Source organism: Linepithema humile, chromosome 6 (assembly GCF_040581485.1).
Source record: "Linepithema humile isolate Giens D197 chromosome 6, Lhum_UNIL_v1.0, whole genome shotgun sequence".
In the NCBI taxonomy this organism is placed as follows: Eukaryota; Metazoa; Arthropoda; class Insecta; order Hymenoptera; family Formicidae; genus Linepithema; species Linepithema humile.
In genome coordinates, this window is record NC_090133.1 from 3502512 (window position 1) to 3516677 (window position 14166).

Genomic DNA, 14166 nt, shown 5'->3' on the forward strand with positions numbered 1-14166 from the left:
CCATTTTAGAAGCACTTGACTCTTAAAATTCATTGGAGCTTATAAAAGTTTTACGAGTTTTTATTGTCGAATGTTTTATGTTGAAATAGCAAACAAGGTGAAGCGCATAAAATTAGTTGCATCGTGAATGGCATGAACAACAAATCACAGTTATGTTAGTTTAATAAAATTTCTCAATTCGAAATACCAATTTATCAAACTTTCTCAAATATTAATATTTAACATTGACACATTCATTGTCCGCGCGTTGCATATGTAATGTATGAAAATCAATAAAGACGAATAATTATAAATAAACAATTGCCATATGCGAATCAAGATAAAATAATTAACATAAAATCAACACAATAAGTAAAATGTTAAAAACATTTACACAATATAGCTACACAAATACATATATATTTCACAATATTTTATATTAAATATTACAAATTAAAAAGTTTTTATTTTTAATTTTAAATGCGCAAAAAAGTATATTATTAAGTATTAAAGTAAATTAAATGTTTCACGAAATTCGAGTTTGAAAATTTCTTCAAAAATAACAATTTTGCAATAACCGCGTATTTTTGCATTCGAGTTGTTTCCTTGCTGCGTTGACAGCGAAAATTCGCATTCAATTGAACGCTTTATTTGTTGTTTATTTAAAGCCGACGCCAGGTAATGCATCCACATTTGACGTTCGTTTAGTTGGATATTCCACAAATCGAAATGTGCTGCATTTGCATGACGAATTTTATTACGTTGACGAATGAAATTACGATATTTTCATCTCGATATGTTATACATTTGCACGATACTGTTACGTATACGAATATCCAGCGTAAATGCACCAAGCATACACTATGCACCGCCTAAAAATATTTGTACGCTGAATATAATAGTGTTATAATTACACCGATACTTGCCGATACACCGATATTGGATGAAATATTATTTAATACAATATTCGATTTGTCTCAAAATTACACACGGCATTTAGCGTTTTACTTGTTATTAAAACAAGATGTTTGATACGTAGCTCATGCATCAAAGGACTGTGTCTCTCGTTTTACGTTCGGACTCCTAATGACTTAAGGTGAACGAACATATGGCACGGATATTAAACGGATGAATGTTCGTCCCGTTCGTGTTTGCTCGCTATATTATTCATTTCGAAGCTACCAGACTAGTCGGCGGATAAGATGGCACAAGACGCGATAATGTGGCCACGTTCCGTCGCTATCGTGCACGCGGCCACAGAATTGCTCTGTACAAACAGATGTTTCAAGGTAGATCAGTTTTGTAAGGAAATTAATTTGGGATACGTTCTATTTTCCACCCAGTGCGTTCAGTGTGTTAAGAGAGGATACCATTTACCAGTGTCGGTTTTTGACCCGCTTTCCGGCTGCCGTTTGTGCGAACTTTCGCGAACGAACGCGAACGATTTGGAGTTTTTATTTGATTCGCGAATTCCGCAACGGGCACTGAATTAATCCGTGTGCGATTGATACCGTTGCGAGCAAACGAATAAACGCGAATTGTTTGAAGTTCGCTTTAGATAATTTATAATTCGCAACCGAATATTCGGGATAGAAATCTATTTAATCTATATAACGTTATATTTCTTTTATTGAGAAAACGGTTGATGTCGGAATGTAAATGTACATAATATCGTTGATTATGTTTTGTACATGTATATTTTGAGTTTTTTTATTACGACATAAAATTATAAATAGAATTTTATTTCGAATTTTATCATGAACAGACTGTCCAAAGTGTACTTTATCATTACATTCATTTGTTGCAAATAAGTACAATATAATTAGACATAAGTGGATTAGAATAATTGCGATTAAAGAAGAAATGCTAATTAATTTATTGCAAAACTTTTTACATTTGGAAGTTGGCTGCAGTTTGTGTACGACAGTACAATGTTTTACTCGATACTTTGCCAATTATTATAATGACATCTATACGAAGAGTTAATACTGTAATTGTAACTGATACTTAATTTGTTTACTACAAAACTTGTTATACTCGAAAGTTGGCTTTACTTAAGTTGTTTAAGGCAGCAAAATTCACTCGATATTTCGCCAATTAAACTGGCATAATTACATATCCGCTTTCAGCAAGCGATTTTTATTTCTTCAATTATAACGCGCATAAATTGCATCCGTCAGGTATTTTAGTCTATTTCCCGAATCATTACGAGCGGTAACGGTTTCGTGAGAGAGCCCGATTAACTTCAAACTCAACTCATGTTCGGCCTTTCGCTCGTTTCGCTGTAACTATCGACAGTGCCGTGGAAACGAACTTCTCCTTTTGCCTTGCCAGTCTACCAGTTACTTGTCGAACTTCGGCAACGCGACTATATAGATACACATAATCGATCGCATAGTTCACAATCGAAATTTGATCAGCGGAAGCTTTTGCCACGCGTTTCAGCAAGTTCCACTCGAATTCCCCGCCTCATTCTTGCCGATAAATTCAATTCCACCGTGTAACGACCGATTTCGCGAGTTTGAAATCATTTTTAGATAATTTCGCTCGAATTATCACGAACTTCCTTCCCGTTCTTGCCTTCCGTAATCGCGTGCGAACTTCTTCAAGGAACCCAGCTCCCCCTCCTCTCTGCTCGCTATTACGGTGACCCGAATCAGCTAACTGAAATAGATATCGAACTTTATTAATTATTCGCTAATAGGGAAAATGAACGACAGAATCCGTCATTGTAATGTCATCTATTGGGCAGTTAACCGAGAATTACCGCGGACGCGCTTATGCGAATTTAATTGTATTTTATCATGGCGGTCACACTCATTGTCATAATCATCCTATCGCGCCAATGCGAGTTTGTTGCGATTTAATCGTTTATTTGTGCGTTGCGCTAAACGGATAAGTGTGCCGAATCGGTATTATTACGCACTCGGTTATTTGCAAAACAATTGCATCACCGTACGTCACCGCTTCGCAAAACAAAGGGATCGGTTAAATAATACGCGGCATGAGCTTTCGGTTTTGCCTTACTCTCTCCCTCTCTCTCTCTCTCTCTCTCTTTCTCTCTCTCTCTCTCTCTCTCTCTCTCTCTCTTTCTCTTTTTGAGAGACACGCGGAGAGAAAGAAGAGGACAGGAAAAAGGAATGCGCGAGGGAAGAGAAAGAGGAAGGAAGTTTGCAAACATTCGTGCGGACGCGTGCACGCCCATGGCGAAACATTGTAATGCAAATCCGCGCCGCGCACGTCAAGAAGCAGGAAAAACGAACTCCCCCCTCGGTGACAATTAATATCACAACGCTCGCGCCCGCAAGAATTCCCGCCGCGTCCTTCCGACTCCGCGCGCGTGACACGAATGCACACTGGCTATAACCTGTGGTTTTCCTCGTCTTTGTGTTGCAGGATAAGACCAGCCCGCTCGCCCGCCCAAACCGCCGTCTAGCCGACGACGACGACGAGCAAAATTCGCGGTGCAGCGCCGTCTCGTTCTCACCGCGACACGTCTTCATCCGTCAACGACGTTACATCCGTAAGTCGCTCGTCGCTCGTTTTCGTGGAGAGCACGCGCGGATCCGATGTGAGGGCTCCGCGAGTTCCCGTTCGAAAATCGAATTTGGCTCGCGCGACGAATCGCCCGCGATTCCAGTCGGTCGTGAAGTAACGCGAAATTTATCTTTACGTAATACGTGTCTCTTTCGGAACGTCAATCGCGCGCTCTTCTGTGTCGGTGATATCGCGCGAGGCATTCGTAAGACTCGTCGTCGTCATTCACCGTCGACGAGATGATCTTCAGGGTGACGTTTTTCGTTGTGTGCGCGTTTCTGGCCGGTGCGACATCCGAGCCGAGACCACGATCGCGACCAGTGCCGATTTACTCGAATCAGTTTGCTGTTTACGTGCCCAGCGGAGCGGAAGCTGCCGACGACATCGCCCAGGAGCACGGATTCGACAACTATGGACAGGTGAGTGCATCAATTTTTTTCTATATATGGAAAGTGAGTTCGAGAACGTTGCTTTAAAGAGAATTTTTTGTTGATTTTACAAATGAAAGATATTCGATTGTCATAAATTTAATAACAATTTTTGTCAAATTTTTATGGCAGGTAAAATTATATGTTATGAAAAAGAAATTTTAGCCATTGGAATAAAATTTAATTTTTTTATAAAAATTTATAAATATTGACGACTGATGGATAAGAATTGTATATAATTTTTATTTGTTGGACGTTTAAAAATTTTTGTAAAAATGAAATTAGAGAATTTATTACAGAATTATTATCGAATTAAATCATAAAGTATAATCCGTGAATAAAAAGTCTAATTTATAAATGTATATTTTATATCCTGCATACACAATTTTTCCATATTCTTTTTTCTTATTTAACTAAAAAAGAAATGTTTGAATGGTTTAGCTAGCAAAATTTTCCGTAGAGCGATGTTCTCGAGCGCATTTCGGCATTTCTTGAGTGTCCTTGCATTTCGCGAGATTACCGTGAGATCAGCGTTGCTTCTGGCAATACGCGTTCGTCCTCCACGTCGAATCACGTATTGACGTTTATCCGTTCCGGCGCCGATGATGAGATTAGATGCTCCGTTACGGGCGATGCTGCACCGTCGTGCTACGAGATCATGGACGGGGAAAGGGTGTCGATCATGTCGAACGGGTTGGGGGACGGAGGGAACCTGATCTAACGAGACAGATTGGTTGGAGGTATTGCCGGAGGGTCTTCCAGCGGCAAAGGTCATCGTTTGTACTAGAAATGGATTATTCGACACAGAATGTTCCTCGCAGGTCGTCTAGGTCGATCGTGAAAATAATACACGAACATAAATTAAGACGCAAATTAAGATTTATTCGCGAGAGGATTGCACATTATGCATATTATTTTAATTCATGAACCAAAGGAATTATATTATATACAGATTCATTACATCGCCGTGTCATTTATCGCGTTAAAATAGATTAATGCTACTTAGTCAATTATATAATTAAGACAAACCATACTTCTAAATTAGCTTTCTAACGAAAATTAATATTAATGATGTTGTGAAACAAATAACCTCGACTAGAACTTCAGAAATTACACAAACAAACTTTGTTCACAGGTTTCCCCTTTTTTTTATTATTAAATTAGGACTGATTTTTTTCTAAGATTTTTCAAAAGGTCGTTAGTCTTCGAATTAAGAAAGTGATTGATAATGAGTAGATTAAAATGTTAAAAATTCAAGGGATGCAGGGAGAGACATCTATTATCTTCGCAACTTCGATCCTTGTTGTATAGAAAAATTGATTTTAAATTAGTTTAAAACATCCGCGAGGAGAGAGAGAGGAAACTTTGATTAGTGGACTTCGTTGGAGACACTTTGTATAGTGCAACTACCTTGCGTGCATCTTGTACAAAGCAACTGCCTTGTCGACGGAACCGCGTTGATCGGTGGTTAACGAATGTAACTCTGATTACTTAGCAACATTGTGTGCGAAAGCGAGATCGCTAACGGGTTTCGCTCCAGTTTTGTTTTTCGCACGCTGTGTTCTGAACACGCTGTTGTCTATCGGCGAATACGGGAAGCGTGTCCAGTTTACCGGTGATAAGGCGACTGATAAGTACACTGTATCCCGAAGTCATGCATTGCGGTCAGGCAACGGCGGACGCGACAGAAACATCGCACGCTAGATAGTCGTTTGTATAGCTCGATTGCACGCTAAGCACTCGTTCGTATCGCTCGATGTACAGCCGCTGGTACGAATATGTCGACCGATATATTTAGAAAATTTTACTGAATAATCGATTTTCTCATTAAATTTAAAGAACCTCTGTCGAGCTGGCCCCCTCACCTTGCACAAATAAAAAAATTAATAGCGCAAGTTTGAAGACTAAGGGGGTGAGCTTAAAAATCGAAATTATATCAATTCAAAAGCTCATAAATAGCTCTTAATTCTACCGCAAAGATTGATCCAATATTTTTATTTTTAAGCGGCGGGGGGGGGGGGCTGAGTCGATATCGATCATCAATTAAGGGTTGTTTGAGGACTATGCTCGACAAGGGTATTTAAAGATTTGAAAAAAACTTGCTAAACTGTATAATTTTGTTGACATTGAATATTTGCAATTTTTTAGTTATTAAATTTTTCATTAAAAGATAAAAATTAATTTTTTAATAACTTACAAAATTATTTTTGGTTTCATAAAAATCTTATGGAGAATTAACTTGAACCTTGAGTCTTTTTATGTTTAAATCACTTAGTTTGCTTTTGACATTTCGATCACGTCACATTTATAATATTTTCTATGTGTCAAAGTACTAGTCGCGCAGGTTCTCTTGCCAGATCTTTGTTCATCTTTTCAACATTTAAGTGATTTACACCTGCAACTTATAAATTACGATTATGATTAATCGCGGGAAAATCTAATTGCATAACTGTTCGCGGTGAAAATGACGCAATAGAAAAAGTCATTTAGCAGTAAACATAAATTGTGCGTCTTTATGTAACAATTAAATATGAAACGTAGTTAGATTCGAAGCAATAATTTGAATTATTGAAATGCGAGAGAAAATTAATTAGAATAGATTGCATTACGCGAGTAAATTGTATTACCCTCAGTTAGGATTAATTAAAGATACGGTGCTTCAATCGTATTCATGTCACACAGCGTAATTTCATCTTTTTAATATCTTTCAATTTATCTTTTTCACGATCACCGCTGTAAATTTGCAAAAATTTCATCAGCGAAGATAATACAATTTAATCGCGAACATTTGGAAATAACCTCCATCGGAGGTTTTTTTTTTCTGCTGACATTCGCGCGCTTTCGCGTTTTCCTAGTAACGAGTAATAAACTTTTTACAATACCGAGAGGACCGAGAAATCATCCGGTGTCTTCTTCGCGCTCCAATACTCACAGCTGCGGTGGGAATCTCTGCCCAGTACGTTTTTGACGAAAGCGCTTATAAAATTTGATTCCGCCCGATACGAATCGCGAGTAATCGAATCGTGTCAAATGTTCGTCGGCGTGTAAAATGGGACAAGTATCGCTATACAGTTGAAGATCTTGTCAGCGATGCACTCGGTCTCGGGAAGATAAGCAGCAAGACGTGAAGAGCTCCTTTCTTACGTCGAATATCTATCCGCTGGATGTAGAATTTTACGGCGGGATGAATTGTGGCAGTTGCGGGAGAGAACTAAAGCGCTGAAAATATAAAACGCAGGAGAGTAGAATGCACTTCTTCGTTATAACTTATCACATTTGCGTGAGCAGAAGAGCATTACGAGCGCCAGGGATAATGCAATCTATTTTTATAAAGAATACCGAGCGGACGTTGAAATAAACTATGCTGAATAATCTAAAAGAATTAAATAATAACTATTTTAAATTAAATTATCTAAAACTGTTTCTTACTAAATTATAAACAATTTAGATATGAAAAACTCACTTAATGAAGAAATGTCACTTTTGCAAGAATTACGAGTTTCTAACAGACGCTTTTCTGATAATTTATAGCGAAAGTCTCGTAAAACATTTGCACATTAATAATACAAACCTTTGGCATCTAATTTCCTTATAATATCGGAACAATGCATACTGCATTAGTTTGTAAAACCGCTTTCAGAAATATCCAAAATTGGAAGATTCATAACAAGTTTGGCATGAATTTTTCGCACTCTCCACGTTTATTCGTTTCTTAACATAGCACGGCAATTATTCTAAATCGATCGCCGAGAGTTGAAATTCGCGATATTTCTTCTGCACGAAGTCTTATTTATACGTGACCGGATATTCTCTTTTATTGATTCAACCTGGAGCATCATCGACACGACGAACGTCCAGGGAGTCGTTACTGCTCATAGATAACAGTCAACGTTCCGCGAGAGCGAGCGGCATCGTTTTATCCCTCCTTCCGACACCCTTAGTACATTTGTTGCGAGCGACTTTACGAGGAACTTGAAAGAACGAGGACAAGGGTTAAAAAAGATGAACGAGGGATGAAAAAGAGGAGGAGGGAGATGATGCAACGATCGTCACGCATTTAGCGTGCATCGGCGAATGGCTGTATTTGCTGGTCCCGGTAATAAACTTTTATCTCGCGATACGTATACGTGTATCTCGGGAAGCTCTCTCTCTTTTTCCCTCTTCGCCCTCTCGTGCCTCGTTGCCTTTTTCCGTCCGGTGCGCGAAAGCGGTGGTGGTTGGCGCAGGGCGGCGGCCACGAGGGGTGGAAAGCGCGCGGTGAAAAGAGGGAAAAGAGAGGCTTCGCCATCCCGTGCGTCATCTCCCGACGAGATAAAAACTTTAGCGCTCGTTGGAAAAATGTGGCCACCGCGACGGTTGGAGAATAGCGGGTGGGCGACGGTGGAAGCACCGCGAGAAAATCGCGGAAACTGCCGCGCCGCGTGCTCGAAAACGGACGTGTATCACGGTGGCGGAAGCGACGCGTTTTGCGGGTGGAGAAATTTTCCTTTTAATGTTACATTAGAGCGCAATTATCGCGACTTGGCCGAGCTCGCGCGATTTCTTGCGACAAGCGGGGAGAAAAAGCGTCGGCAAGTCTTCGGGCAAACTTCGGCGAAGCGCGCGCGTTGCTTTGATAAGAATTAGCGAATCAGGTATATTTGATTCTCGAATGAGGTTAATGAAAGATGAACGACTTGAAAAACTTAAATCGCACGTAGGAAGTTTTCGGCGTTGTTTTGCGTTTTCGAAGGATATGTAAAAGAATTTATTTCGATAAAGGCGAAACTTTTCTCGGCTGTAGCGTATTTATATTTAAATCTGCCCTCAGCATTTAAATGATCTCGCTAACAAAACGAAATAAAAACAAGGGTTTTTTATATAAGCATGAATTTTTTACATTGATTTTCTCGAAAGTTACCTTAGGAGTCGAGCACTTCCAAAGCTGATTTCTCGCGCGAGGTAAGAGTGGGCGGTGAAGCAGTTAACTGGGTGTTTTAGCGGGGTGACACATCGTTTGAGCGACAGGCGGAAAGAAGTTCGCCGAACTATGTCGCCATTGTGCGACAAAATGTTAAACTGGTATTCGACAATCACCTCACCGCGTGGCTTCATAATATTGCGTCCGAGCTCGCGCGATTAGAGAGGATAGGTATATGCAAATTCGCGAAATCCGGCTATTATGTAAAGCGGCGGAGAGAGGACCGGTCGGTGACAGAACCGGGATATTTGCGTCGATGTAATGGATCGAACGCTGAAAAATCGCGTCTGCGTAGAGTTTTATACCGCGAACGTCATCGAGTAACCGAAGAAACATTTTAATGAACTTAAGTGAGGAAGTGGCGTAAATCGTGTCTTTAAATTTGAAAAATAAAAGTTCGCAGCTACTTTGTTATAATTTTCTGTACGTAACGAGGAAATTGTAGAGCGAACATTGATTACTGAAAAACGTCGAATTTCAAGAGTTGGCGAAGTTTAAGATCATTAGTGTCAGCCGCTTGTCATAATGCACGAGATTCTACCGGATTGGCATGATTCCGCAGGCAAATAACTTCATAACAACGAACTCGATAAATTGGAGCCCGTGAAATTTCGCGCACAAGGGCGTTAACAAAGTTCCACCTCATTTCCTACTTCGGTAATAAGTTTTGTCCAACTCGGTCAAACCGTTCTCCCTCCCTTCCTCTCTCTCACCCCCAAGTTATCTGTCGGGCGAACGGATGGACGGGACAAATTGGACGTTACGATGAAGGAGGGACGCAGGAGAGGGAAGGGGGGATAGATAATCTAAAATTAAAACATACCGCTCTGATCGACGCGGTGTTACATACGTCGAACGTGCGGGGAATCGAGTTTCGCGTGGCGCTCGAGTTAAGCCAATTGATTATCCTTCCGCCGCGGGCGGAATTTCCCCCTCCCCCCCCCCCCTCGTCCTTAATCGCGGGTATCAAATTTCTCGCTATACCTGTTAAGCAGAGTCTACATTATCGAGCTGAGCCTCGAGCTCGCGACGAAGTTCGGCTTGAGATTTGGCTCGATAATGTGGAATCTGCTTAAATTGCAATTCGTAATCGCATTTATCGGGGTTATCGAGCGTGATGCCTTAGCTTATTTTGGACCACCACTGCTTCATGAATCATTCCAGCAAATGTCTAGAATTTGATTAATCTTTTACAAAAAGAAGGAAACAGAGATTCGAAATTAAATAAAGCTCTAAATTCTACTAACCTCATTTTACAATGTAAGTTACTTCATACTTTTATTTATTTACACGGTTTTGAAGTGGAGGAATTATTATTTACCTTTGATTCGTAACAATAGAAGTGGAAATCGTAATTTTTATGATTACTGCGTCATTATGATGGATATCTGTAATTTAACTTTCATGCAGACAGTTCTAAATGAAATAAACGCAAGTTTACCGCTCGCATTCGGATGATGCGCATGATGGTGTATATCGAACCTTTCGCAGAATTAACTATTCCTCGTTAATACACCGTATCGTAAACCCTCCGCGGACTTAATGTGCTATTTCCTTATTGACACGCCGTATCGTAATCCTGCTTGAATGGTAGCAGCTTATGATAACGATAATCAGACATATGGATTGTTTAATCTTTAAGTGCTCAATGAATGAGCTGCAGTATTGAGGCTTTCGTGTTTTTTGCTCGAAGTTAATTGAATGCGTTTTATCATGATTGCTCAGGAGTGAATGATTGAATGATTGCTCATGGAACAAAATTATGCGATAAATAATTCACATATCAATTGCAATTATTCTGTTCAACATGTTGCTAATTTTCGTTTGTTCCGAATTCCTATAAAGAAGATTCATTCACGCGAATGAATCGCGAAAATGCGATCCATTATTCAATCATGCGTGTAAATTATACAATATCATATCGTACAATTTAATTTTATATTAATTTTATATTAATTTTATTTCTAATTTTCACATATTTTCATACACTATCGCGCATTCACTTTCGACGCGGGAAGAATGCGGAAAATGCGGAAAACGTCGATAATTTCCAGATCAATGCGAAAAAAAACGCTAACAGTATTTCGCTTTATTCACGATACGCGCGCGCGATTATTATGGGTGCGTCGTTCATCGATAAGTAATTATTAGATTCGCCACTATGTTAATAAGTGAAAACTCAATTTATATAACAATCATCCAATATTCTATTCGATCTTGGTTCTTACTGCCGCTCCATTCGATCTCGGTGATTCGGAGAATATCATAAAAACACTGTTTGTTTGCGAAGTCTTCGACTCAAGGGTACGCGATATATAAACACGCGCACAAAAAACATTCGCCTGGTGATCGCGGGCTTGAGAGGACGCGTGTTACGTCGTGCAGCCTAAACCTAAGGCTTAATCTACAATATGCTTCTTGCGTATTGTTTCTTGCTCCCTGCTTTTTGTATTTTTGAGTCTTTGTCGCCTGGAGTCAAGAAACACCGTGATCTACAATTTTTCCTTTCTGAATTTCTGAAGAAAAATATGCCTTTACATGAAGGCAAAAAAGCAGAAAATAAAAATCAAAAAGTATATTGTAGATTGAATTTAAATAATAACACGTGTTCCTAAATTCGTGTTGCTTGTGGAATAGAAAATGGATAAAATTATTCTATTCTTAAAATTGAGTACGCGATTGATAATGATTTCAAAAGTACATAAATCTTAAATTTGAAAAAATCAATATTTGGTCAACGACAAATAGCAATCTCGGCCAGTGAACGTTTTTTCTTGAATTTAACAATGCTCTGAAAATTGCTGCGTGACTTTTAATGCGAGGTTCCACCAATCGTAAAATAGCTACTACCACACATAGATAAATTTCAAAATTATTAAAGAAAAATATCAGGCGATCATCGTGATCACGTGAAGAGTAAGTATTTCGTGAATGGTAATACTCAATATTTCGATACGCGAGTCATAGCGAGGACTTCGTAAAGTTTCTTTTTTCGGAATTCCTCACGATTTTTAACTCATTCGCGTCGTTTCCGCTAGTTGCCGTTGGCGCGTTTGTTCTAGTCATCGACTGGCCGCCGTCGCGTATAGTTAAATTTTGGAGTATAACGTATTACGAGATAAATATCGGATAATCGTTATTACGTTTCGAGCATGAATAATAACTAGTAATACTTCGATGCGTGTATTAGCACAGAGATTAATCGAATTAATGGAGATTTATCGAGTTTGTTCAGTAGAATTCTTGATGATTGGCATCTTAACCTCTCACGCGTTTACGCGCCCGCTAGTCGAGCAACCGCCGCGTATATCATAAATTTCGGGAATGTCGAGAAATAATCGGGCGATTAACCGCGATTGCATCGTGTTTCGTATAACCTTCGCCAGTGATCGTGAATAATGTGATACGATATACTATTGCCGGGAATGCCGAAAAGTATGCCGAATATGAACCTTCGGTCTATGCGTTTGGTAATCGTCGGATAGCAATCGCTGCGAGTAAAATTTTAGGAGAAAAAATATCGAGCAATTATACTTCGCTAATCAATTAAATATTCAATCGAATTATAGATAATAGACGCGATCATTGAACGCCCTGAATTTGGCAATAAGAGCTCTAGCGATTATCGTGAGAATCCAATGGCGTTTATCTTAATGGCGTTGTTTCCATCTATCGTCGTCGTACTTCGCGCATCTCCACTAGTCGTCGATTATCTACATTGCATTGTTGGATTTCGGAGAGATTGCGAGGTAAATATCGGATGATTGTTGTGATTACGTCGAGTATATCACGAATAATAGCGAGTAATATTTCGATAGCATGAATCAAGCATTATATGGACGGTTAGCGCGAATTTTATCGTGTTTTCTTTTCGACAAAATTCTTGATTATGGGCGTCTTAACCTCTCAAATTTCTACGCATTCGTTAATCATTGAACAATCATTGCGTACCACCAATTTCGAAAATACCGTGCAAAGGTATTTATCGCGTCGGTTTTTAACCTAAGTTTCGCGAGTGATAGTGAATATAGTGTACTGAATAGCTTGCCGCACATAAATATCGGTAAAAATTTCGAATGTTTGTCGAATTTTAAATATCGTAGTGAGCTGTGATAGTGATTTGTCATTGTTGAAAAAATTGGACGAAACATAAAATGGCCGAAACAGCCGACGAGAAAAGAGTAGCAGGGCGATAATCGGTGAGTCTGCATAGAATAATCCATTATATGAAAAATTTTGTCTATTTGTGAAATAATTTGGGAGTATTATATATAATAATAAATCTGTTTCTTTATGGATTGTAAAAAAATATTGATTGATAATATAATTGAAGAGTTATTTTAAATTATATGTCAAAAGTCATACGTATTTTTCACATGTATTTTTCCATCGTTTTATTTACATCACTCTTTTTTTATACAAAATTGATTGATAAAAATAACAAGCGAAATGTTAAATTTTTTATCATGTTAAAAATACATAGAGTTTATATTTTCGGGTTATAAAATTATCCAACGCTTAGGTTCGCCGGCATTTACGGCAGGTTAGTAACACAATTATTCTTTCCAGCTTTGCGGTGGGCTGCCATATTACGAACGCTTTTTCCTCCATCTTCCTTCTTCCTCTATCATTCTTCAAAATCTTGTATTGTAATCTTCCATTAAGCGTGAATTTTTTTACCACTATTATTTATCACCGCATATAAGCCTCGAAAAGTCCGCTTTTGATAGAAATGTGTACAACAAAAGCTTACAATATCATATCAGCTTCAAAATTCTGACATATTTTTTTCTTTTTCCTAAAGCTGATAAAGGTGATACAATTTTATCTTACAATGTACAGGATTTTGACGTTCATATCTTTCAAAGTATTATCGCTATAGGAAATAAGTTCTAGGCCTTTGTTTTACGTCAAACTTAATTTTAAAAATGTTTTTTAATTTTAAACAAATCTTTTGGGCGAAAATCGAACGCAGGTCTCGCGCGAGAAGCGAAATAACATTATTGACACGCGCGTCGTAGTATACCAGCTTGTATAATCGCAAAATCAAACTGCCAGCGGTATCAATCGTTTCGCAAGACAGGCAATTAAGCTCGTCGAAATTGACTACGGATCGCTAAAACAGTTATTCTCTCTCTCTCTCTCTCTCTCTCGCAAGCTAATCAGGTTAACGCTCTTCTGCGAGATGATGCGTACGCGACAACGACAATCTCACGCGTTACAATCTCATGACGTTATGAGCGATAGACAGTTATGATTTCA

At 38.8% G+C, this 14166-nt stretch overlaps 1 protein-coding gene and 1 long non-coding RNA gene across 6 annotated transcripts in view; both read left to right on the forward strand.

Annotated features, from left to right (window-relative positions):
• The window catches only part of Fur2 (furin-like protease 2), a 324827-nt gene that overhangs the window by 9438 nt on the left and 301223 nt on the right, over positions 1-14166 (forward strand). For all 5 annotated transcript variants that reach the window (XM_012364225.2, XM_012364226.2, XM_012364224.2 and 2 more), the window contains one exon: positions 3376-3935. In XM_012364225.2, the coding sequence (XP_012219648.1) occupies positions 3756-3935 (180 nt within the window). In that variant the 5' untranslated portion in view covers positions 3376-3755. The remainder of the gene's footprint in view (positions 1-3375; positions 3936-14166) is intronic.
• The window catches only part of LOC137000372 (uncharacterized), a 166416-nt gene continuing 164166 nt past the window's right edge, over positions 11917-14166 (forward strand). Inside the window, exon 1 of the long non-coding RNA XR_010890621.1 lies at positions 11917-13103. This is a non-coding gene — a long non-coding RNA (uncharacterized lncRNA). The remainder of the gene's footprint in view (positions 13104-14166) is intronic.